At 48.4% G+C, this 26636-nt stretch overlaps 1 protein-coding gene across 5 annotated transcripts in view; it reads left to right on the top strand.

Moving 5' to 3' along the window:
* The window catches only part of RASSF3 (Ras association domain family member 3), a 738414-nt gene that overhangs the window by 603982 nt on the left and 107796 nt on the right, over positions 1 to 26636 (top strand). Inside the window, exon 2 of one of the 5 annotated variants that reach the window (XM_069629770.1) lies at positions 17923 to 25485. The exons of the other annotated variants lie outside the window; for them this stretch is intronic. Coding sequence (XP_069485871.1) covers positions 18674 to 20032 — 1359 coding nt within the window. The 5' untranslated portion in view covers positions 17923 to 18673 and the 3' untranslated portion in view covers positions 20033 to 25485. Of the gene's footprint in view, positions 1 to 17922; positions 25486 to 26636 lie in introns of those variants that run through there. 5 annotated transcript variants of the gene reach the window in all.

Here is a 26636-nt window from a genome sequence, read left to right as displayed (position 1 = left end):
TTGTGTAAAGTAAGGAAAAGGTAGCCTCTTCTCCTAAATGAGACCATGCAGCCCACCCTTGCTCCCCCCACACGTCTGGGTACCAGTATCGGTTTGCTTCTGGAGCAGCTTAAACCAGTTGGAAACAATTACTCTATGTAGGGTGTGTAAAGGGAAATGTCGCTATCCTTTTTAAATGGAGCTGGTGTGCAAAGGGAAGTCTGGGCTCGCAAATTGGCAAGGATAATTTATGAAGCGCAAGTACTGTTTGCATGTTACTCGACCTTGATGGCGCGTATGATATTTGAAACTAATATTTGACATTTACTTCAAGCAAACTTTGTTTACAGTAAATGTCAAATTGTGCATAGCTGGCCTTTGGGTAGCAGCATTGCAACAACTATGAAGTGTGCTTATGGTGACATGAACCATTTTACAGAAGGCACTGGTAAAATGGTCACCTGTCTCCATGGGGCGAGTGCATTTTTCTTAGGTCGAGTATGTAGAGTAAGGAACTTGCCCTAGTAAGAATTTGCAAGGCTTGGAACTGTGGCTTCTTAAATAGTGTGTAACTCCAGATGCCCTGGGGTAGAGTGACAGATTGGTTCTGGCATGTTTCCCTGTAAGTCCTCCCACTGACCTAATACTGATTCCTGCCCTTCAAGTCTTGAATTGGGAGTAAAAGGCCTTCTGTCTAGGAAGGTCTAAACTCTTGACTCTTGAGTTCAGTTAGTTCATCCTTCGGTAACTATCTCTGTCGTGGGAAATTCGTGACAGCCTCTTTCACACATACCCGTTGTCCAAAACTCAGCTGCCGCTGAGCAAACTTCCTTCTGAGTCCCACACCATTCTGGCCACTCTACATTGAAGTGCAATTCATGCAGTAGTAAGTGCCTGAACTCCTGTGAGTTCCCACTGATGGTCCCCAGCTTGCTTACTTGTTACTACGGCAATGGCCCTGTCTGTGATATATGGGGGGGAGGGCAGCTTGCAAATGTAACTTATTCTACCCCATCAGAGGGATTTCTTTGAAAGGACATGGGGCAGATTGCTTCAGCTGAGGGTGAAGGGCACTTCTACGGTTTAAGCACTTTAAAGTTTTGGGTTTAGTTTAGGATCTTAATTTAGTTGTCTGTGGAGTTGTTCACTCCATGTATCTCAATTATGCTCCATCTCCATCTGACTGCCATTGTCTGGAGTGGTCGTGCTCTGGGTTACTGTGGCCAACTTGGCACCACTTGCCTGATGCTTCGTCGTTCTTGTGTTGTTTCTGATCCACCTTCTCTTTTTAGTTTGGCTTTTAGGTGGCGTTATAGCGCCGCCTATGAGCCTAACTATTGCATTAGATTACAGATGGCGAGAAATGGCATATGAGGCGGGACACCCAGCTTGTCAGTGTTGTGTGGATATTTGCCCACCCATTGATTGCCCATGGTCATGCGAATCCCTATGCCCGTTCCCAGCCAGTTCATGCCCCTTTTACCCAAAACTCCTCATGTGAACTTCAGAGCTCGCTTTGATCAAGCCTTACCATCAACCTTGGCCCTCAAGTCTGCCAGTGTTTTTTCAAAGTCGTCTTCTGAGATGAGACATTTGTATTACACCCGTAGCAGGTTAACAGCATCAATTAAATAATTAGCTAGGTCTGCCTTCAGCCACCCGTGCGTTATGCATATCCTTCATTGAAGTTCTCTTAAAAACCAGCATTGGAAAAGCCAACAGTTTTGGCTTGTGTAAGTAGCAGGCATTGGCCATGCACTGTTATTCGATGCCCAGGTACTGGCACCTGCTGCCACCAATAGCCACTTAATACTACTATGGCAGTGCCTAGCAAGTTGGCTCTCCCATGTGTAAATTCTTAGAATTGTCTCTTATGCCTAGCAGTGTCCTGGTATTAGGATCTACGTAGCTGATGTCACTGCCTAATACCCTCTTGGGACACGCCTCTACTCCTCCGAACCCCTGCTCCCGCCCCACCCCCCCACCTTCCCTCCACCGGTCTGGAGACGCCACTGACCCGCCCCGTGGCCTGGCCATTGCTGGATCGGCCAAAGAATGGGTTTTCATTATTCTAGTGCCTGTATCTCGCCACGTGTCTGTCGCTAGTAAAACTAGACCGGAAAGGAAGTTCAGCAAGTTTTTTGTGTGTAATATTTATGTATGTATTATTTTTTTGATTAAAAAAACTTAGTGTTCCCTTGGAGCAGCGGTTAAAGTGCCACTTGACGCTATCCCCACAGATGAGTGGACCAGCTGCTTTTACTCCAAAATAACCAGGAAAATATTCTTGAGCTAACACGTGGCGAGTAAAAATGCTCCCAACAAATCTGGGAAGGAACGGATTCGAAAGAGTCTGTGCTCCACGGATGTACCACTGGTGGCACCAGTAGAGTATTGCCACAGAAACCAGCATTAATATTAATACCCGACCTGGAGACGAACTGGAAGGTAAAAAAAAGGGCTTGAAAACTAGCATGGATTATTAGTTTTGCTCACTTTATAAACCTTTTTTTAAAAATCCCTTCGTTGAGTGGACATCTTTTCTTTCGAAAATACATGTCCTCTTTAAAAAAAGAAAACGTCAATAAAGCTGGGTCGTAAAGTCCTCCCACTTCTGAATCTTATCAACCACCCTGCTTGAAGCATGGAGTCAGATCTTCCTATATCGTCAGCCTGCAGTTATTTTTGTTGAAACCTGTCTCGGGTTTTCTTTAGGGGAACTGGTTTAATTGCATAGACTGCTATTAAGCAAGTTTAAGTGCTTCTGGGTAGTGCAGGCCTCCAGGGCTTTCAGATGAGCTGCGATTGGTTCCACGTGTGGGCATCTGAACCCTGCTTTTTAACACAGACCATCTAATGGATCCAGGGCTGCGCCACGTAGCGCCGGACGCCCCGCACGCAGCCGCTAGAACATTGGCAAGCGAGAAGGTTGCGCTTTTGCCAACTTTTTCAGGATGTTGATCGTGGCCTTGCGCTCCAGAAATGGCTCCAGTCCTTAGCCAGTGAGTAACAAAGCAGCCGTGCTGATGGCGCGGTGCAGATGGGCTAGCGGCTTTGTCCAGCTCCAGGCCGCGAGGGCCGAGTCAATATTCACGATATAAATTTCCGTGCAATGATTCTAAATGTATGCACATTTTTTCTCATGAATATTGATGGCTGATCTCCTGAAAACCTGTCGGGATTCCGGCCCTCGAGGCCCGGAGTTGCACAACCCCAGTAGAGCATCAGTGTGCATTCAAACTTTTCCGGGCTTGAGTGCATAATTTGATGGCGGATGCTCCGTGGCCATGATCTGGCTACTGCCCGCTCGCATCACCCATAGAATGTTCGTAATAAAGGCTAAGGTGACCGGTGATGGGGGTCTGCATACGAAGCCTTTTTTTTTTTTTGGTGTTCAGGTGTCTCTCAGCCATACTCCTGTAAGGGACATCTCCAGGAAATCGTCTTCTGTTGTTACCTTGATACTTCAGATCATACTTTGAAGTTGGAGTATTTTGTTCCCTATGTTTGGAGTCAACGTTTTTTTGTGAGGTGTTAGAAATAAATTGACTTTTCTGCAGAGTGTAAAACCAATGTTTTTTTAATATTTCTTTGACTAGTAACTAGTTATTCATGTGCAGCAGAAGATGCACGTTTGCCTCTTCGGAACATGGAGTGATAAAGGTAGTTTATTCCTGTGGCACCACATGTGCATCAAGGGGCTCGCAAAATGTACTTGCCCACTAGCGTTGCTGAGTAGTTTTTATGAAGGGCGAGTACCATTTGCATGATACTCAACCTTGCTGGCGAGTATGGTTTTTTCATTTACTGCAGACACACTTTTTGAAGTATGACAAATGCAAGTTTCACTGTGCACGCTTGGCAGCATTGCACCAAATATGAAGTGCGCTTATGGCGACATGCACCATTTTACAAAAAGCACTGGTAAATATGGTCACCAGTCACCTTGGGGCAAGTGCATTTCTTTTAGGTCGAGTATGTAAACTAAGGAACTCGCCCTGCAGGTCTAGTGGGATTTTGATATAGCAAGGGGAGTGTGTGTGTGTTGGGGTGGGGGGAGGGAGGGAGGGAGGGTGTCTGTGTACGATATATATATATATATATATATATATATATATATATATATATATATATATATATATATATATATATATATATATATATATATATATCCCCAAGAAAGTTATGGTGGGTTTAAAAGGGTTTGACAAAACCTTTCACCTGCAATGGGAAAATCCATTTAAGCCAAGTCATGCACACTCCACAGCGCCCCTAGTAGCCATCGCTGGCTCCAATTCTGTGCCACAACAGCAAGGCATTGTGGATATGCAAATTAGCCCCAATGCAAACTTTTTTCTCCAGTATCGCTGGCCTTAGACCAGCACAATATCCTGGAGAAAAAGGCTTGCATTTGTGCTCCATTTGCATGCCGACAATGCCTTGCTGTTGTGGCTCCGAACTGGAGGTGAACTTCCAGCGATGGCTACTAGGTGGCGTTGTGGAATATGTGATTTGGCTCAAATAAGACTTTCCTACGTGTCTATATTTTTGATCGCAGTGGTTCATTACGCATAAAACATGTAATTATTTCGGACAGAAGCCTGCAGATGTATTGTGATCTTTACCCTACGTAATTGAAAAGATCAGTCTCCGAAATCGTGGAAGGGATTTAATTTCCTTGATTTCCCAAGATGGGCGGTTCCATAGCTTAGGCCCATACACAGCAAATCTTCGATCGCCTCTGGAAACGCAAGACGATGGTAGGATCTCCTGAGCACAGTTCCCAGGAAGGAATGGGCCTATCACTTTACACGCTAGATGGGAAGGTACCACGTTATTTAAGCACTTGTAGATCAGGCAAGGAATGCTGAAATTGGGTTGGATTTCCTAATTCCAAAAACCAGCCTCACCACTGTTTTGAGCTCTCTGGAGCCGATATTTCTGCGGGAAACCTGCTGCTAATCTGTTACAGTAGTCCATTTGGGGCTTGACCATGGCACCCACCACTACAGCATGATCTTCAGACGGGACAAAAGGAAGGTCATGTCACAATAAGCATATTGAGAAGACGACAGCCTGCCCTTTGTTTTCACAGCTCAGATTATCCTTCCAGGTGCAAACGAGATTTTTAATACCCGAGGCAAATTTCAGCCTTGAGTCTGTAAAATGTGCGGGATAAAAAACTTTGTGGACCTAGAAGACGTTTTGGTCTGAAGAGGACGACTTCCATTTTTAATTGGGTTTAGTTGTAACCAGCTTGAGGACCTCCTTCTGCTGACCTCATTGAGGCACTACCATACCGTGTGATGAGACTCCTCCAAATCACCAGGGTTAATGAACACCCCTGTATGATTGGAAACTCACCTTGTCTGATCAAAATATACATTGGAGGTAGGCCGATAGAGTCGGAGTTTGCCCAGAAGCACTTTAAGACAAGATAGCTGCACCCATGAGATGGATGGGGGGGGTACAGATTTATTATTCCAACACCAATCAATAAGGACAACTCAAACGGTTTGGCAAAGGAAGTCCGTTTAATGACAAGTACAAAAGGTATGGATGTCAGCATTGATGCAGTCTTCCTTCTCGCTTCAACTCCAACGAACTTCATGCAAATTGTAACATTTATACTCAAAACTCGTTATCACTGACGTGTAACACTCAAAAGTTGACATGCATTTCTATTGGTTCGTAAAAGGTAACTTTACTATAGGTACTATATCTGTATGTGGTAACGGAGTGAGGGGATTGGGGAAACACTGTCCGGTGGGCATCTAAGCCTCTCCTTCAAAAATGACTACTGCAGACGTCACTAAAAGTACAACGTCCCATTGGTTCTACTAACTATAGGACCCTAGATTATTTGGTCCATTGTGATTGGGTTGGCACCAACCCCATGCATACTTTTTGTACTTTGCTTAGCAGCGTGCAGAATGGTCGGCCAGGTGCGGGGTGCCCCTTAGTTACCCGGCCTTCATCTAGTCCTTGTTACAATCAATCATAACTTTACTAGCCATGTGTCAATTAGTTCTGTTGTTGGCCTTGAAACTGCATCTTCTGTCTGGAAAAAGTTCTGATATCTTCATCTGGCCTGGCGCCATGCGTAGGTGTGACCCCTTACGGCTTCTTGCTCGGCTGGTAACATGATTCAGACACCGAGAATTTGCTTCTTTTCCCTCGATTAGTGTGTTTGATTTTCGTTTCACCCGCCACCTACCTTTCGCCTTCTTATCTCGACCTTTCAGAGGCAGGATATTCTGTTCTTAGTTTCTATTAAATGCCACTGTTCGTTTTGTTCTGTTGGTATGACCTTGGCTCACCTGGCACGAGTTGCCTCTGCTGAGTTTAGTTTGTCGTCTCTTCTCGTTTTTGCTAAATATGATGCTTTCTCGTGTGGCCTTTAGTAACCTGGGTTGATTATGCTTCTTGTGCAAAGTAGAAATAAACTTATAATAAAGTGCTTCGTTTGAGGTAGATTATGTATCATGGCCCTTGCCAGACTAGTCTTCTACTAAGCATAGCAAGCCGCACTGTTAGCTTAGCTTTGTTGCGGTCCCAAGCATATTTACAGGTGTAAACTGGTCACTATCCTCGTCATGCTTACAGCTTAAACTTCTTGCATTTTGACCTCATCCTTTCACTTTAGGTTCACGATATCCTTGTTCATGGCGTTTCGTCTCTTTGCATCATTCTCTGGTTGTCATTTCTTCTATCTGTGAGTCAATCCAGGCCCTCGTGACTTCACAATTCGTCTTCTATTAAGGCCTTTTTGGTTTCTTCAGGGACTGTATTTGAGCGATCTTCATTTTGTTTCATTTGTTGAAAGGGTTTTCTTAATGGATACCTTACTGTCAATTGTTTTCTGGGTATTGGTACTTCAGTAGGTGCTGTTCTTCTAATAGGCACTGGGCAGAATCGTACTGCGGCTGGTTTATTTGCTCGTCCTATGTCACATATCTTGGTGTGAACGTTCCTGGTACTTCAAAATGGACATTTGGAGTGCAGGTTTTATTTGGAACCTCCTCTACAGATCCTTGGGATACGCCGCAGTCTTGAGTTGAACACTCCCAGTTGCACCCGTTGCTGGCGATCTGCTAAAGACATGAACCATTTGGTCACCATTTAGGGGACTATTGCTCCCACATAACCATCTTGTTCTTTAAACAGAGTGGTAGTGTTTGCCAGAAAAAAGTAGACTGCGTAGAAACCCAAGAACATTCCGGAGGCAAAGCTTGCCACCATTAGCCATTTCTTTTCCCCACCACACTTGGCCACACTATTCCGCTCCAATGGGTAACTCCTTGGTTCTGTATGTGTGGGGCATGAGGTGGTAAGGCTACTCTCTTCTCCAGGGCCCATGCTGCTGTTCTAACGAGTCCTAACACGCAGGGATCTTTGGCCCAGGCTATGGTGCAGGCTCGCCCTCTGATTGGTTCCTAGCTACATACTGCGTCCATCCCAGTCCATAATACTTCACCGTAGGAACAGGGAGGAAAGGAGCCTGGGGGTCTTCACAAGTTGTGTTGTGGGCCCGATTTTTCAATTCTTTGCGAGGCAAGAGACTCCCTTTCTATACAATATCCAGTGAGCCAAGGAAAGCCGCTTTTGGGCAGCCAGTGGGGGGAGATGGGGAGCTGCCTAAAGATGGCTCAATGGTAAATTGACACAAGCTTTGTTGTGCTCTGAAACTTCAGTCTTTGCTGCCCTCTGGGCCGAATTCTCTCTTCTTTCCTCCGGATCTCCTAAAAATGATTGCCTCCCTCAAACCTACTTCTTACTCTGATATAATTCCAGCCTCCATCATTAAACAATTGACAGACCTGGCGCCCAATGTGCTCCTCACCACCGTCAATGCCTCCCTCACAGAAGAGTCCTTCCATGCGACCTGGCCAACTACAGGCTCATTGCAAACCTCCTGTGTTTTTGGCCAAAACTTGAAAAAGTACACTACTACTTGCCAGAATCTAACATCTCTGCTTCCTAAATGACTCATCGAGGTTCCGCCCAGTGTAGCATCGAGACCACCACCACCATCCAGGTGGTGGATGATGCTCTCCAAATCTGGCAACGATCCCCACCGCATCTAACAGCATGGGATACTCTGGCACTGTCCTGAATTGATTTACATCCTACCTCTTGGGCAGACAGCAGGCTGTCCAGATGAACCGGTTGCGTTCTAACCAACTCCGGTTCTCCTACAGGAGTCCCCGAAAGGCTCAATTTCCCCCAAACCAATCCTTTCTAACCTTTACATCTAGCCTCTGGGCACTCTCCTCAAAGATCCCAATTTAGCCATCCACCAATAAGCAGACAATACTCGGTTGTACATGAGTAAATAGCAGGCAGGACCTCATTTGCCTCTGCGATACCTAGCCATCATTCAATCTTGGATGCTGACTGCCTACCTCAAACTAAACCCAGCCAAGACAGAATTGTGCACTAAAAAAGAGCTTGTCCAACAATGGCTCAATGATATGCGCCTAGAAAGATTTGGCTCTCGGGCTCTGCAGAATCCTTCTAGGCTTCACAATTGACAGCAATCTGCCCTTCCAGAAACACATAGCTAAGAAGGCCCAAATAGCCAAACCCTTCATCCCACCACAGGACTTCTGGAACTTGGTGCAGGCCATTGGGGTCTCGCACATCGATGGGGGGAAATGCCTTCTTGACGGGGCTCCCAGCTGCTCACTTGGCTCTTGCAGTCCACCACGCTGCAGCACTTCTTATTGCATGAGTACGGAAATTTGACCAAATTATCCCTGTCCTACGCAAACTACATTGGCTTCCACTCCAAGCCAGGATCCTGTTCAAGACCGCATGGATCATCTACAAAGCAGTCTCGAGTAGCACACCAGGGTACCTGGCGGCTAAGCTCCACATATCTGGTGGCACACGCTCCTCACACAGCTAATAGATCAGCCGACTTGAATCACAACTTGTCCACAAAGAGAGGATCTGCAAACCATCCTTCTCTTGCCATTCACCTACCCTCTGGAGCTCGATCCCGGTGTCGGCTCGCAATGCCCCCACAGTTCTTGAATTTTGAAAATCTCTCAAAACATGGCTCTTTCAAAAACACCTGACCAAGGACTAATTCCGATAGACGCACAGACCTCCCATTACTGTGCTAATGTTAAAAGATGCCAGCCCAAATGCCGGCTGCCCACACTCTGTGGCTACTATCGAGCTAGGTCTGCCCGTTAAACAATAAAATATAAATACATGCACTAGTGCCCTAGGCAGGTTGCTTGTAGGGTTGCCTGTGCAGGCTGGATGTTTTTGCCCAGAGGACTGCTGTGCCCGCCTGAAGGATCCATTTGCAGGAGTCTTTGTGGGTCAATCTTTTGCCTTTTGCCACCGCGCACCAGTTTGTTTGGAGACCCCTACATTGGTGGAGGGGCCTTTGGCTGCTGTCTCAGGTTTCTGGCTGTCATCTGTGGGGCTTGGTCGTGCCTGCTCTCAAGGCGAGCTGCCAGGCTTGTGGCATCCTGATAACGGAGTGGGTTTCCAAGGGGCAGCGGAAGCGCCCTGGTCGCCCATCTGATAGCCGGTTATCCCTGCGCTCCAGGCCGCATTAGGGGTATTGCTGTTGGAGTGGAGCCATCGAGCCCCCTTCCAAAGACGAGGCCCACAGCTGCTCCCGTGTCTCTTTGCCGAGGTTGCACGGCTTAAAAAGCGATCAAACTTGGTACCCAGGGCAGTCTTTCTGCCAGTGCCGAGCCAGCTTACAAGACGCTTCCAGAAGAAATACAAGACGCCTCCTCGCTGCATTGTGAATCTGAAAATAGCCCCCGGAGAGTCGCGCTGACTGCAGGGATTAAAGGCCGGCCTTCCCCAGTCTTGGGTGGCAAGCCCCTCTGGACAAGGGGAGACCAGTGCTCCAGATAAAGATTTGCAGTGGAAGTATTTACTCCCTATTTTTTTTTTAAGTTGGTAGTAACATGATTGGAGTAAAAAGTGCCATTGCCAATGGAGTACTTATAAGCGAGCAAAAGTAATGTTTTTGTAATAAACACGTCTTTTTTTATTTATGCAAATGTTTGGATCGGGCAGTAATGTCGGTTCTTTCTCTGGCACCCTGTGGGTATTGGCATATTTGACCTAAAACATTTTTTTTGTTGTCACATTTAATTATGTTTAGGGGTGGGGTAACGGTATAGATTAGGTTGAGGGCAGTGGGGGTTGCGGCCCCTCCCCTCCTCCGCATTTTAGACCGAAAAAAAGTTCAAATAAACTTGATCAAATGTGATTAGGTGAAATGTGTTGGTCAGATGGACCCAAACCACTCTGTCTAACACTGGTCCACAATATCCTTGGAGCTGTGTCGGCGTAAACCAGGGCGTGGGCTTTTGCGTGTCCATTTCCGCTTTTTGTTAGGAGTATTTGCCTATTTAGGGAGTCAAACTGGCCGATACACGCCTTATATCTGTAAGGCTGGGGTAGACCATAAAGTCCCTGGTCTTTGCTTATAAAAGCGCTTTGTGTGTGTGTGTGTGTGTGTGTGTGTATATGCGTGTCTGCTGCGTGTCTGCTGGGGTGCAAAGGGCGGGGGACCTGAATTAACATTCATAGTGGTGTCATAGCTGCAACGGTCCTTGACAGTCCTCTTATCGACCATCAAACGCTTAAAGGCCGAGTCGGCCTCCGTAGCAACCTGCACTGCAGGTGCCTTCTGGAATCTCTTTTCTACTGCCGTCTTTTGTCTGCGTTGTGTGATCCTGCACTCGTTTACTTTGTCATTGTGCCTCCTTTCTGGTAACGCAAATGTATGGGTGACTAGAAAGCGCCTAATTGGGAATGCTAAGCGCTGCCAAGACTGGGCCTGGGCGCAAAAGCAGGATTCCGACATGATCGCTTTTTCTTTCTAATGCCAACGTACTCTGGAGGTCTGCCTTGGACAGATGGACTTGGCGTGGCCCAGTCCACAAGGCGCTGGCCTGCTGAATGCTTTCCTAGTGGGCCACTGTGGCTATGTGCCACACCCAGTCTAAGCTTCCTGGGCGCTGCCCACACGTGCCCACCTGGCGTGTCTGCCTGCGCCCAGCGCTCTTGGATGGGTTTGCAGTGACTGACGCAAGGCTGCCACTGTACACGGTGTTCTCTTTGCCCATCTGCACAGGGGATGGCAGGAAACGTTTTAATTGCTGAGGAAGTCCGTTTGTAGGTCTTGGCAGTTGGGCCGCCCGCCATCGCCGTGCTATACGGTTTGGCTGGAGCGGTGCTAGGTTTTTAGTTGCGAGTAGTGCTGTTAACGTAGTGCGGGTCATTGATTTACTCGTTACTGGTATGTTTTTACATGTTGCCACGTTCCAATACCTTACAAGTGTCATCAATGTGTTGCAATAGTTTTGTTGGTGAATTACTTCATGGCCTTTTGAAAAATAGGATTGCATCAACTGGGCACTAATGTATAGATTGGAATTGTGACCGTGCTGCTTAAATGCAGTTAGTTTGAGAAAGCGGCCCCATTTCGGCTTTGGGTCCTCTGTACCCGGCCCCAGTCCCCTCCATGCGATCGCCACACCAGACCTCTCCAAGGCCCACTTTTCTGGCCTGCTAGAAACTCTGCAGAGGAGTGCCACCCGGTACGCAGGGTGGTGCGAGTGCTGGTCTGGGGGGCATATGACTAACTTGGGGTGCTTAATTTTGTTTCAAAGGGGGGCACCGAAGCTATACCGCTGGGTTGCACACAGGCGCTCACCTGAGACCCATTTTTCACAGAGACCCCGGAAGTAGTTGACCAATGTGGGAAGAGCCCACAGAGGCAATAAGTGTGTAACCAGTTCGAAAAAAAAATCCCTCTGGCACGTGTCGAGTTTGGGGGGGAGACCATGTCTAGGCTCCCGAGGGGGTGGGGCGGCGGTTCTAGCACCTGATGATTCCCTGGAAGCATGGCCGAAACAATCGCATAGTAGCGGCTTAGTTGGGGCTCCAGGACACGGGCATGTCCTCTAGTGAGCCCGAGGCCACATTGGCCAGAGGTGTGGTGGCCTTGTCGACCACCAAAGTGAAGGCCCTCCTGGTGGAGGCCGGATGGAGATGGCGATTGGTACCCTGTGCGGAGGAATCGATCGTCCTCCTGGAGGACGAGGTATTCTGGTTGGGAACGCCACATTGGCCAACGTGGACTTTCCCATTGTTGCTGAGAATATTGGGGTGGCGGGGCGTGTAATATTCTTTTAATGGTGTCATTCCCTCTACGCCTTATTGTTGGCATTGCCCTCAAGACGGATTTAAATAGACGTTTTTTCCGAGGTAGGCGACGTTCACTCGTCCACTGATCCTGGCCTAGTTGCTGTAGTGGATGGCGTGGGCGGGCCCTCAGGCAGGAAGTGCTTTCATTGGTGCTGATGAGGCTAATTTTGCTGGCAGACACTCTTTTTCAGTTCATATATTAGTGGGGGGGACTGGCATCTCCTGGTCGTATGCCCCCCTACACCCCCCCCCAACTGGAGTGGTAAACGGGGGTGAGACACTGTGGGCTGGGGGATTCTAGCAGAGAGATCTGTCCAGTGTGGTTGATGGCTCGTGCGCACCACTTCACGAGAATGGAATACATGTCCCTGCCTTCCTGTTGCACGTGCCCCCCTCCCCCTCTCCTGTGGTTATGTTCGGTGGGGCTTCAGGTAGAGCGGTCCATATCCGGGAGTGGCTGCGTAAATGGTGGCGTTCTCCTGCACCTCACACCAGTGGGGACCTCTCCTGAATCCCACCTTTTAAGGATATTCATCACGTGCGTGCGTGGTGTGGGTGATGACCTGGATTAGTTAGGCTTGTGCAGCAAGAGTTGTCTTGGTGACATGGATTAGGTAGGCCTTGTGCAGCCCTTGTGCCAGAGTTGTTGCCACACTTGAATGTGGTCTCGTATTGTGTTCTTCATGAGTCTGCAGCCTTTTGGCTCTCCAGTGTTTTGTCTGACTACCATCACTGCTCATAAACGACTTAGTTACTAGTGAGGGATCATGGGACTTGCAGTCCTAAATATTCGGAAGCGTGAACACTGTAGACCCCCTGGTATGCTGGATTGGAAAATTGTATTGGTTGTCTGCTTTGCTAAGTGGTTCTTGAGACTTTCAAATGCTGCTGTCCATACACACCACACAGAGGGCCTTCCGACCCGAGTTGGATGAGGTTCTCACGCCACCGTGGAACAAAGTGTTGCCACAACAGTGTCCGCTGTGGGCACAACATTGCCCTGCATCACTGCTGGTCGACCGCCAGGGGCGCTCGACTGCCTTCATAGCCGGTGTTGCCATAACATGCTGCCCTCCTAGTGTCAACACATGGCCGCCTTTTCCCACAGTCGGAGCACAGAAGCCGCCTTGTTTTTGCGCCGCGTGGGTGTAATTGCGGTGTACTCACAACATCCCAAGGCTGGAACTTAAACTACAGGTGTGCCGCGCGCTGGGCCGCAGCTGCCCCAGGGGCAAGTTCAGGGCCTGCCTGTGGATGGCATGAGGGCGCGCTGCAGGTGGCCTGCTGCACGTGGAAAGGAACCTCTGAGAAAGTACAAGAAATAATTACTGTTTGCACAGCATCCCTCGCAAAATGTCTTCCATCGACTGAATGGAGGGCGGCTGCCCGACAAATGCCCTCCACCCCAAAAGTGTGGGTGGGGGGGGGGGGGCTGAAGAGGCGGAAGAACCTGCTGCAACTGGTGGAAACTAGTCCGGTTTGCCACCACTAGGATGCAGTGGCAGAAGTCTGGCCAATGACGCATCCCCCCCAGGTAAGTGCACCCAAAAAACGCTTTCCCAGTAAATGTTGCATTCCTGGATGGTATGCACCCCTAAGCGGGCACTGTTGGCTCGTGGGAAAGATGGAGCCTTTATTTGTCTTGTCTCGCGATGGTGGCATAAGTGGGCTTTTTGCCATCGCTAAACCACTAGTGGTGAACATGTGAGTGGTACTTGGTTCCCCATGAGGGGTGGGGGGCAGGGCTTTTTAAGCCACTACAAATGTGGGATATTTCCAAATAAGTGCCAAGTTGGTGGCCTCCCACCTGTGCAACTTTCTTCTGGTCTGGGAAGTGAGGGAGTGCCTGGAAGCTCATGTGTGGGACTACGGGGCTGTATGTGGACTTTATTTGAAGCCAAGTGTAATCTAATGGTTGCGCTCCGCAGTATTTTTACTATTGTTCATGCACTATTGACAATTGGAGGCCCATGTGAAACGTTCTACGGAAGTGCGACAAGCGGTGGGGTCCATGTGCACGCCCTGTTTCTAGACTGTTTTTAGAGGGCACGGAAACCATGTGCCAAGGTAGCCTTCCGCTTTACTTGCCATGTTCCTATGCTCTGATTGGCTGGTCTACCTGGTCCCTTGCACAGAGTGGGTAACGCTGGTGGGCAGGGGACATGGCTTCCTGTCCTGATGACTCCAAGGCCCCTGCCAGCTTTGAAGGCCTGGAACGTGGAGACCTGGTCAGATTTCGTTGGCCTGGAGCGTGGAGACCTGGTCAGATTTCGTTGGCCTGGAGCGTGGCGACCTGGGCAGAATTCGTTGGCCTGGAACGTGGAGACCTGGGCAGAATTCGTTGGCCTGGAACGTGGAGACCTGGATGGGTTTCAGTGGCCTGGTTCGTGGAGACCTGGATGGGTTTCAGTGGCCTGGTTCGTGGAGACCTGGATGGGTTTCAGTGGCCTGGTTCGTGGAGACCTGGATGGGTTTCAGTGGCCTGGTTCGTGGAGACCTGGATGGGTTTCAGTGGCCTGGTTCGTGGAACCCTGGAAGGGTTTCAGTGGCCTGGATCATGGAGACCTGGAAGGGTTTCAGTGGCCTGGATCATGGAGACCTGGAAGGGTTTCAGTGGCCTGGTTCATGGAGACCTGGATGGGTTTCAGTGGCCTGGTTCGTGGAGACCTGGATGGGTTTCAGTGGCCTGGTTCGTGGAGACCTGGAAGGGTTTCAGTGGCCTGGTTCGTGGAGACCTGGAAGGGTTTCAGTGGCCTGGTTCGTGGAGACCTGGAAGGGTTTCAGTGGCCTGCTTCGTGGAGACCTGGATGCGTTTCGTTGGCCTGGATTGTGGAGACCTGGAAGGGTTTCGGTGGCCTGGGACGTGGAACCCTGAAGGGTTTCAGTGGCCTGGGACGTGGAACCCTGGAAGGGTTTCAGTGGCCTGGGACGTGGAACCCTGGAAGGGTTTCAGTGGCCTGGGACGTGGAACCCTGGATGGGTTTCAGTGGCCTGGACTGGCACCGCAGTTTTTCTCTCGTCTCGAATGGCAGCTTCGAGTAGTTTTGCTGCTGTGCAATTCTTATTCAAAACTGTTCACAATTAAGCTAGCCTTCGGAAAGTCAGACTCGGCTTTAATGTAGGCACGGGGCAGGCATTTGCCAGGTACTGACTGGCGGTCCGAGTGCCTGGTCATGTATAATGCCTGGTGCAGGTGTTGGCAAATGCTCATTGAATACCTGAACACGGGCCTAATCTGTTGGTTATTGGCATGACTTGAACTGGTGAGAGGGTGAACCTATATCGCGTTCCCACCTTCCCCTGCAGCTTCTGGTCTTCGAGTCCCATTATCTCACCCCACAGTGAAGGACCCATGTCCATCAATCCCTGTGGTTTTGTCCTCAAAACGCATTGCTTTCCCTGTGCCAGTGTGCCACTCAAGTGGCTGAGGGCACACTGGGTTGCCTTGTTTTTATTTCACCTGGCGCGGGTTTGCAGTGAAGCCATCCACACTGGGAAGCCTGCTTAGAAAGACCCTTTGCTGGCTCTGTACGTTTCAGCTAGCTGCTAGTACCAGAGAGCCAAGAGTCTGCTTTTTATTATAAGCGCCTAATACCATACCCGAGTTGGGTTTCTAAGCCCGGATCCGGGATTCGAACCTCTGTCGCTCCGCATCGTCTTGCTTCCAAGACCAGCGCGTTGCCCCTGTGCGGTTGGCGGGTGCGAGGGGGCATCAGTGCGTGGTTAGTTTCCTGCACACGTCTCTCCCATCTTAACTTCAAGCACCAGCGCCATTTGCAGGAAGCAGCAGAACCCTTGAGCCAAAACTGTTGGCTTGGCCAGTGCTTGTTTTCGGCTGGTAAACCTTGTTGTTTTGTCAAACCTGTGTATGTATTTATCTTTCACCATGAAGAGAATTGCATACTACAATAAACCATAATACACGTGTTTCCTAATAATGTTCTATTGTGTCTTGTGTAGCGCGCCTCCCGCCGCTGCCGTGTCCTCTTGGCGCTCGGTGACTTGCGAGTGATGACCGCGGCTGTGGGTGTTTTGGGTGGGACGCTTGTGGGTGTAGCCTGCAGAACCAGTAGTTGCGTGTTAGGCTGTGAATTGGAGAAGGTCGGGAGAACCCTGGGCTCTCTGTGCGGGCCGCTTCTAGGCGCTTGCGATGGGTTGGTGTATGAAGCTGCCCTTTCCATGTGCTGCCCTCCAGCTTGGAATAGCGGCATTCTTGCCATCTTTGCAACTGGAAGCCCCTGGCATTCCGCTCGCTTGGGTGCAGAACCGGATGCCAGGGCAGGAGAGTGGCGAATTCCAGCGCGCGCTTCTTGCATAAGCAGCGGCGGGGCCTTTTCAGCTGCGGGCCGCACACTTGCAGTAGGGACATTTTTGGAAAGGGCAGTGCACATGTCAATCCCCAAATACACATGCGTTTGCTGCATGTTTCCAAACCGTGCAAGATTGTATTTGTAGAATAGTCAATCGTTTCACACTGCCTTTTAAGGTGCCCCAAAACTACTGGGTTTGTTTGAATGTTTTCTTTCCCCGACGGTCTACGTGTAGAATTTGTAGTATGCCTGTAGCTACGCGGGTGGTACTCGGGGCTCTCGCAGTTCCTGGTCCGGTGTGAGGACGGCCGCCCAGTCACGTTTTTGCTTGGCTTTCTGGGATTTGTAGTTGTACATTTTAAATGTGGGTTACATCCGCACTCGTGGAGCCGGAGTGCTTTCTGTAATTCGTACATACTTTATTACATAGTGTCTGTCCCTTGTGTCCGCTATATTGTAACCGTATTGGCCAATCGCGTGCAGCCTATTTCTATTAAAGACTTGTTTTCTGCTTGGGCACAGCAAACTCCCCATTGGAGCAGTTCTTTGGCGGGGTGCGTTTCTGCCGAGCTGCAGGCCTCGTCTTTTTCTGTTGTCCCCGGAGAATTGAAAGGAAGGAAGGGGTGGGAATGCAGCCGCCCCCCACCCCCCAACTAAAGTTGCTGACTGGGGTTTTTGCTCACGTTTCCGGATACATGGCCTGTCTCCCTGTTTAGCCAGTGTCTGCCAGGCTCCGCTGCCCGTGGGCACTGTATCCTCTCGCACATGCACGCGCGTGTTCTGGGCCCTTCCCACCCTGTGTCCCCCTTGGCAGAGCACCCCTCTCGGGGTGTAGTCGAATTGTTCCTTCAGATGGTGTGAGTGACCTGAAGGTACGCATACATATGTAATGTTGTGCTCACACTTGGAGTTTGTACTAATCACCATATGTGTTAAAAGAATGTACCCTTTGTTAAAAGAAGAGGCCTTCTCTTTATACAGCGACATTTAAGACCTGCTGACCTGGCAAGAACTTGTTTTTAACAGAAGAATTGTGTTTGGTCACTGTATGTCGAAGCATGTTGAGCCTGCTAAAACTATCTGCAGATTACGGGTGGGGAAGGAATGAGTAAGCACAGCCTCGTGCACAGAGATACACAGAGGGGCACGAGAGAGAGCGAATAACAGATAACAGGAAACCACAATAGCAGATGTTGAACTGTTGACCTTGATGCAAAGTCATGACTGGGAGGAACCGCCTTGTGGTGGACATAATCTATGTGCAGCAATATATGACAATGTAAAACAGATGGGTATAAAAGGACCACGATGTGCAGGGCAAAGGGCGGCACTTTGACGACTTGCTTTGCGAGACGTTTGAACTTGCTGCCCATTCGCGAATGCTTGTGCATTAATAAAGTAATGTTAACTTGGCTCTTTTCTGTCTGAGTTATTGCAGGGTCCCTTTTGTACTGGTTTTGGCGACGGCGAGAAATCGCACCCACAATTTTGGTGTCAGAAGTGGGACGCGAAGGAGCGACAGTCCGTCACTGGGTGAGGAACGCCGCGGCGGAACCGGAGAAGGAATTGATCACGGGGCCCCAACAACTGAATCCGCACCTTTGATTGCAACCAACGCGTCATCCTTGTTTTTCCGGCTCCGTCGGCGGTGGAACAGCAGGCTGTCGCCCTTCGGGTCCGGAACACTCTGGCGGGACCCTTAAGATAAGTGGTATGGACGGATGCATGATGGAATAAGGGAATAATGATTCAGGGTTTGTGAAGAGGACGGTGGTAAGTCCGTCTATGAAGAAGTAATGTTGAAATGATGATATGATATGTTAGATACGCCAAGAGGATGTATTATTATTGTTAGCCAATAGGTGCATATTTGGGAAAGGTGAGTGTTTTAGGCAATTGTGGTATACCAACAAAATGGGTCAAGCGGCTTCCAGCAAGAGTGGTATAGGCAAGAGACACTATGCCCCTCTTGAAGGAACCCCTGCATTTGATATGTTGATTAAACATGGATTGAATTCAACATTGTTCTTAAAAGAATGGTCCGAATACACAAAAGATTTGATTGAGCATAAATGGCCAGACACCGGGTCCTTTGATGTGGACCACATATCCAAAGTAGAAATAGAATTAGTAAAAGACGGGTCAGACCCGCACAGTTTGAGGCTATACGACTATGGAGGGTAGAAGCAATGCGCAGGCGCAATGCTCAGAACAAACAAAAAGCAAAGGAGCAGAAGAGAACGGTAAATCAAAAATTACATGATCTAGAGATAAAAGAGAAGGGCGAGAGGCTAGATCAGTTGGATAGACATATGATGATTAAGAACAGTGGGGGTATGTATCCTGCCGTGCCGGTGCCTCGATATGAAGATGTGATAGGGCTAGAAGCAGAACAAACAACGACTGAATTATTGTTTCCAGGAGCTACAGCTCCACCGGCAGACAGTGAGGGTGAAAGGGTGGAATTCCCAATGAAGTATGGAGACCCAGATAGGTTGATAGACCATAGGAGAACGACTACTGTAGAAAAGGATAGAGATGGAGACTTGCAAATCCTTATGACCGGGCTGTATGGCACACCCCTCAATGACAGCCTACGGGACCAATTGGGGTGTTTGACACCTTTGGAATTTAGGACAGTGGCCACTAAACTATATACCTTTCATGAGGGTAACTGTAAATTGAGAGGACAGAGTACTGCGGATCTGCCCTCAGCATATCAGGACGCTGTCGCGTTACTACCAGTGACTGCGTCCAGTGTTCAGTTATGGGGATGTATGTCAGACATAATAGAGGAAGTCATAAGGGGCAGTGTTGAATGGGAGAAGGAAAAGAGGGCATGGGAAAGAGAGGTGAGGGAAAGAGAGGCTAAACTCAAAGATGCAGACCAGGCGGGCCAAAACGTAGCTAATCGTATGATAGCATCCATACACTCGCAGTCCATGTCCACCCTGGTGAGTCTGATGGAGGGCCTTGGCTGGCCTATACAAGTAAACGTAATTAAATATCTTCTTATTAGGGTGGATGATATAGAAGAGGAAAAGGAGCCTAGATATGTGTCCCAGTGGAATAGGATTAGGACGGAATTGGATAAGAAACTGCTATCTAATATAAGAGTGGATGATTCAGGGGCGGAAGAATGGAGGATGGCTAAGGTGGAGAAACTATTAAAAGATTATAAAAAAATAAAAGAGAAAACTCTTAGTCACCAGTCCTCTGCTTCATCACCAGTGCAGGCCCTTGTGAGTGAACAAACAAATACAGAAAAGTCACTATTAATGCCAATGAGAGAGTGCCAACCCACCATAGAGGCAGCCACTGGTAACATGATGCGCACCTATGTGTATGTCCCTTTATCCCGAATTGAATTAATGCATATCACCAAGTCCATCCCCGACCCCCGTATAGACCCGGCAGGATTCTACAAAGAAGTAGGAAAGTTATTCAGACCAGGGTTATTTACCGTAGAGGATGTAGATAACATATTGTTAGCCATTGTCCCAGAAGAAATATGGACCCCCTTTCGTGCCAAAGACAATGAACAATAAAATGGAAAGATGTAATGGATGCGAGCAAAAATAGAAAACTGCATGAGGAATATCCTGAACCCCTAAGGGGGCATGGCATGGCAGTCCTGAGGGCTCTAGAAAAGGTGTTACCCCCATTTGATGTGAATGTGGAGAAACTGTCCGCTGTGATACAGGGTGCAAGTGAGGAAGTAGCACAGTACTTTCTGCGTTATGAAGCAGCATTCAAAGCGCACAGTGGGCTAGAGATAGGGTCTGAAACGGGCCAACGGTACTTTGCCACAAACTTTGTAGAGGGGCTCCACGGGCCAATTCAGGAGAACATTAGGAGGGCAGAAAGTACATGGATGACTAGGAACCCCCGGGATCTCCTCGAAATGGCTAGGTATTACGAAAGAGGGGAAAGAGTAAAGGGACAACAAAAGGCACGACAAGAGAAGGATTTAAAAACCAAAGTGTTGATGCAACAGTTGCATCAAGGGCCCCAAGGCAGGTATAACTACAATAATAACGGCCCGTCACAGGGCTATAGCAGCAACATGATAGGGGGCCAAGGGACAGGAAGAGGTACAGTGCAAGGAGGTGCGCTATATGGGAGGAGTGATGGGCTACCCCAAGATGTATGTGCCTTCTGCAAGAGACCCGGACACTGGAAATCCCAGTGTCCCCAGAGTGGTGGGAGAGGAAGGGGCGTACGGCCCCCTTCACAGACAACATTTGCCCCAGGAAATAGGACTGGTGGGTACGGCAACCAAGACAATAGAATGTTTAAACCCCCTCAACCCAATGCCTTTGACGGACAAGCAAGAGGGGATGTTCCCTGGCCGGCCCCGCCTCCCCCCAATCTACTGTATCAGCCACAACAAACGACACAAGTACAAGGTGTATGCCAGGGTGAAGAATGTGGAGAAGGGGTATACTATAACAATGATTTTCAGGATAACACAAGCGATATGTCCTGAGGATGCCGGAATGAGATAGCGGGAGTGGTGCAGGTTCCTATAGACCAAAGGGGGCCTTATGCCTCTATTAGGATCGGCCCCCACCGAAACTTGAGATGTCTGGTAGACACGGGAGCTGGAAACAGGCACACCTGATTATACTAAGAGATTTTGCCTTTTTGTTGATGAACAGGAAGGTTGCGCTGTGTCAGTCTTGACACAGGAACAAGGGGGTAAACAGAGACCATGTGCATATTTTTCTAGCACTCTGGACTCAGTAGCTCGAGGCCTACCCCCATGCATGAGAGCAGTAGCTGCAGCAGCGACAGCCCTAAAACAAAGTGCAGGTATCATCCTAGGGAGTGAAGTAACAGTAAAGGTTCCACATACGGTAGATGTTCTTCTGAATAGAGTGCATACACAGCATTTGACTACAGCTAGACTCACACAGTATGAGATGATCCTGTTTGCCAGTAATGTAAAAATTGAACGGTGTAACACTTTGAATCCAGCGACACTGCTTCCTTTGCCCACCTCACCTGATGACATTAGGCATGATTGTGTGATCCAAATGGAAGAACACACTAAGGGTAGAGCAGACCTGCAAGACACCCCGCTGGTTGATAATGAGGGTATATTATTCTGTGATGGTTCCTGTTTCAAACTGCCAAATGGGGAGACAACAGCAGGGTATGCAGTAACTACAGGGGAACAGTTGATTGAGAGTGGGAAAGTGTGTGAGAAATCGGCGCAGGCGGCAGAATTGATTGCGCTAACTAGAGCATTAGTGTTAAGCAGCGGCATGAAAGTGACAATTTATACTGATTCAGCCTACGCGCACGGGGTGGTTTCCAGTTTTGGTAAACTCTGGGGAGAGCGTGGCTTCTTAACCTCTCAAGGTGATACTATTAAACATGCCCGATTGATTGCTGAATTATTGCAAGCCCTTACGCTGCCCAAAATGGTGGCCGTAGTGAAGTGCTCAGCGCATAAAAAAACACTGGATTATGTCACGCAGGGAAATTCTTTGGCTGACCAGATGGCTAAACTAGCTGCCACAAGGGACACTCGGTGGGAAGCCCGACAGCTCATAGTGGGGAGGGATGTGACTATGGAAGGGACGAAGGAGCGCGTAAAGGAAATCCAAGCAGATGCAACCATTGAAGAAAGACTATCTTGGCACAAGGATGATCAATATGAGGAGACGGTAGATGGGCTATGGGCACATACCAAAACGAACACCTGGGTACTACCTGACGCATACTTACCTGTGATAGTGAGCGTGGCTCATGGTCCAACCCACGTTAACGCAAGAACTATGGAAGAAGTTTTAAGTACTGTGTGGTACAACAAAAGATTGGGAATGTATTGTCGCCAATGGGCAAAACAATGTGAAATATGTGTTTTATATAATGTGGGGAAAGGTGTACCGGCCCCGGCGGGCCACAGTAAGTTACCCACCTGCCCTTTTGAGGTGGTGTATATGGACTTTATACAGCTGGAGCCTGTAAATAAACATTCCTACTGTTTGGTGATGAGATATAGAGGGCACAAATAAGGTACTGAAGAACAAACTGGCAAAGGCTTGTGCTGAAACGGGACTGAAATGGCCGGATGCATTGCCTATTGCATTATTGAGTATGCGTACTATGCCTAAGCGTACACATGGTTTATCTCCTTTCGAAATTGTTATGGGGCGTCCACCAAGTATTGGGACCCCCATATTACCTAAGAGATTGTCTGAGCAAGCATGGCCTGCATTACAACAGTACTGTATTGGGTTAACTAATAGACTGATTTCTATTAATGCACAGGTGAACGCAGTAGCTCCATCTCCTCTGATAGGAGAAGGTCACGACGTGCAGCCCGGTGACTGGGTTGTTATAAAAGCCTTCGATCACACCAGCGGACTGCAACCCAGATGGAGGGGCCCGTTTCAGGTTCTCCTCGCAACACAAACTGCGGTAAAAGTTGATGGCAAATCGCACTGGTACCACGTGGATCCAGAAAAGGGAACCAACCAACCCCAGGTTGCAACAGTACTGCCAGATGCCACTAGTAGGTGTGCCCATCGCCTCCGATCCCGTGACGTGTATGTGCCAAGCAACGTGTAAGGACACTGTTTTGAACTTTGATCATTAGGGAGATGAACATTTGGACTCTCTTGTTGGTTTTAGCAGAATTGTGCCTTACTGAAGACGACGGGCTTGTAGCCTGAAGGGCCTTCGGCGTTCCCCTCCTGGGACAGGCACTGCGAGACGTGGGACAGATCGGATGAAGGTTTTCAGTGAGACCTACCACTATTAGAGTAATAAGGACACTGGTGCTTTAAATAGGGGATATTGCTATATCGCTAGGTTGCAACTGATATACGCTGTATACTGAGCCATATACTGAACTATGTCTACACCCGTGTATGCTGGTTTAGTCCCTGAACGGATAAGTGTATGCTCCTCAAACACAGAAGGTAAGAGGAAAATACCAGTTTGTACCACAAGAGGCAAAATTTTGTTTTCTGTATGCACGATAGTAGTACTAATAGCATTTGCCATAATATTCTGGTATCTGGAACATCCATCTAGATATGAATTAAAGAACCTGTTGCCCGAGTCAAATGAAACAGGGAGAACAGATTGGGTCAAGAGCAGGAATCGAGATGCCTATGACCAACACGACCCGGAAGACTATGCTAAAAATGAATACGTGAAGATAATAAACACAACATATGGGGTAGTGAATAAAACTGATTGCTGGATCTGCACCCACATGCCCCGACATAGCAGTGAAGGCATCCCAGTGTACGCATCGCCAGTTACTGAGGATGCCGGGTGTACATTAATTTACATGAGAATAGTGTCAGCACAGCAATATATGATACCGAATACCGCTTGTTATGTTAGAGGAGAGAACAAAACCCTTCTAAAGGAAAAGATACGCTATAAAATCAAAACTGAGGGAATCGGGCTTGCACCTGCTATGGTACAGATAGTAAGAGAACCTCCTCCCCCTATCACCATCACACAAGAGTTTAGGCCAAAGAATATATGTTTTAAGAGGAGCGCAAGAGGTAATCAAAGAATGATCTCGGGGTGCAGTCAAATGGTGAATCTAAATAACTACACAAAGGGATTGTTACAGATTGAAGGACATGCCTACGTCTGTAACAAGAGGGCTTATTTGTGGTTAGCCAAAGATTTTGTTGGGGTATGTTACATAGCCAGAATAATGCCGGCTGTGATGGTATATGCCCCGTCTACTCTGCATAAAGAAATACACAGCAGAAATAAACGAGCAGTAAACCCAAAAATTCCTACGTATCAACCTACAGGATGGGAAACGTTTATAGATCTGATGGGGGTCCTGGTTCCTCCAGCGGGCATCTTTATGAACAGTCAAGAAATCCAAAAGCTAAACAGGGCCCTTGAGTTCGTAATCGAAGAATCTGCAGACCTAATGGAAAACATTACTTATGAAATGAAAGCAATTCGGCTAGTGGCTCTCCAAAATAGGTATGTCTTAGACATACTCACTGCAGAAAGGGGCGGAGTCTGTTTTTTGGTGGGATCCCAATGCTGTGTTTACATACCAGAAGGGAGTACAGGAATCCTGGATGGAGTAAACAAACTGCATAAAGTGGCGGATAGCATCCACCAGGAGGAAGGGTCAGGAGATAGCTGGTGGATGAAGCTCCTGAAAGAAATTGGATGGCAACTTCTTACGCCTATACTGGTTCTAGCGGCAATAGTTGTAGGTATTTGTCTCTGCATCCAATGTTTCCCGGTATGTGTGTCGTGCTGTGTTTCCATGTGTTCTTCCAGCATAACGCGCCTAAATCCAATGGATAAAAGCCATGTACAACAGGAATTTTTTGACATGGGAGGCCTGGAGAAGATTATGGTACATACAGTATGTGATGATGTTGCTTTCCTGCCATCTGCTTATGCTAGGACTGTTTAGATTGATGCTCAAGTGTGAGCAAAGGGTGGATTGAAGGTACGCATACATATGTAATGTTGTGCTCACACTTGGAGTTTGTACTAATCACCATATGTGTTAAAAGAATGTACCCTTTGTTAAAAGAAGAGGCCTTCTCTTTATACAGCGACATTTAAGACCTGCTGACCTGGCAAGAACTTGTTTTTAACAGAAGAATTGTGTTTGGTCACTGTATGTCGAAGCATGTTGAGCCTGCTAAAACTATCTGCAGATTACGGGTGGGGAAGGAATGAGTAAGCACAGCCTCGTGCACAGAGATACACAGAGGGGCACGAGAGAGAGCGAATAACAGATAACAGGAAACCACAATAGCAGATGTTGAACTGTTGACCTTGATGCAAAGTCATGACTGGGAGGAACCGCCTTGTGGTGGACATAATCTATGTGCAGCAATATATGACAATGTAAAACAGATGGGTATAAAAGGACCACGATGTGCAGGGCAAAGGGCGGCACTTTGACGACTTGCTTTGCGAGACGTTTGAACTTGCTGCCCATTCGCGAATGCTTGTGCATTAATAAAGTAATGTTAACTTGGCTCTTTTCTGTCTGAGTTATTGCAGGGTCCCTTTTGTACTGGTTTTGGCGACGGCGAGAAATCGCACCCACAGACCTCATTGGGCCAAACCCCTTATTGGCTTAAGGGCGTTACCGGGATGTTGATGGTTGGACGTTGTCTGCATCCCAGGGGCACGCACTTGGAATGACCCCCCCCCCCCCGCCCTAAAGTACACCTCGGCCCTTTCAGCCTCGCTCGTCTTGAAAGCCCGGGTATTGCGGCTGGCTGCTAAAGCTGCCTTTTCTTTAGTGTTGGCTATTTGGTGGGAATGTAAGCGCTGCCTACGAACCAAAACTGTGGTCGTGCAAAGTAGAGATGTCATAGAGATGTCATAGAGATGTCATGTGAGCAGAGACATACTGTGACTGCGGTTTGGCTTTCTACCCACCCATTGGCCATGTCCCTTTTGACCAGTCGTACCGTCTCCATTCCAAACGCGCCCCTTCCTACCTTTCCGGATCTCTTTGGCTTGCTTTTAAGGGGATGCCATTGTTATTTCTAAGCAGTCTCTGCTGGAAGGCTCCGAGTTATTAATTGCAGCTGCCGGCCGCCTCCTGTCGTCATAAATCTCTCTTAACCAAGTGTCCTGTTAAAAACTTCATGTTAGAAGTTTGGTGCACCCCTGCATCGTTTCCTTGCAATGAATTCCTGTTGCAACAAACATTGCCAAAGCCAACCGCTTTAGCTTTTTTAAAACATTTTTTATAGGATTTGCCAGGCACTCCTATAACGTGGCCATGCATTAACCACATTTGCCACTAGTTGCCGCGGCGTGGTCAGGTAGTACTGTTTGGCAGTGTCTGTCTGCACAAAGGCCCAAACTGGCTTGGCCACTGCTGCTTTCATGTCTTCTGCTGTGCAGCGTGCACGCCAGGCTGCCTTTTTGTTGTGCACTTGACCCCACTGCTGCCCTGTGTAGCCCACCTGGGCGCCCATCTGTTGTGACCGCAGCCTGCGCCTCGCTTGGCGGCGTAAGATGATAGGGGGTACAGCCTGTGCCCCCGAGCCACTGCGGCGTGTGCATAATGCATGGGCGCGTGCAGCGTGTGTACCCACAACATCACACGGAAGCTGTGCACAATGGCTGGGTGCGCCACTTCCCCTCCCCCTCGCGCAGATGGGCGCGCTG

Source organism: Ambystoma mexicanum, chromosome 12, assembly GCF_040938575.1.
Source record: "Ambystoma mexicanum isolate Mex_15411 chromosome 12, UKY_AmexF1_1, whole genome shotgun sequence".
In the NCBI taxonomy this organism is placed as follows: domain Eukaryota; kingdom Metazoa; phylum Chordata; class Amphibia; order Caudata; family Ambystomatidae; genus Ambystoma; species Ambystoma mexicanum.
Note: the sequence above shows the minus strand (reverse complement) of the source record. Positions and strands in the feature narration are given on the sequence as shown.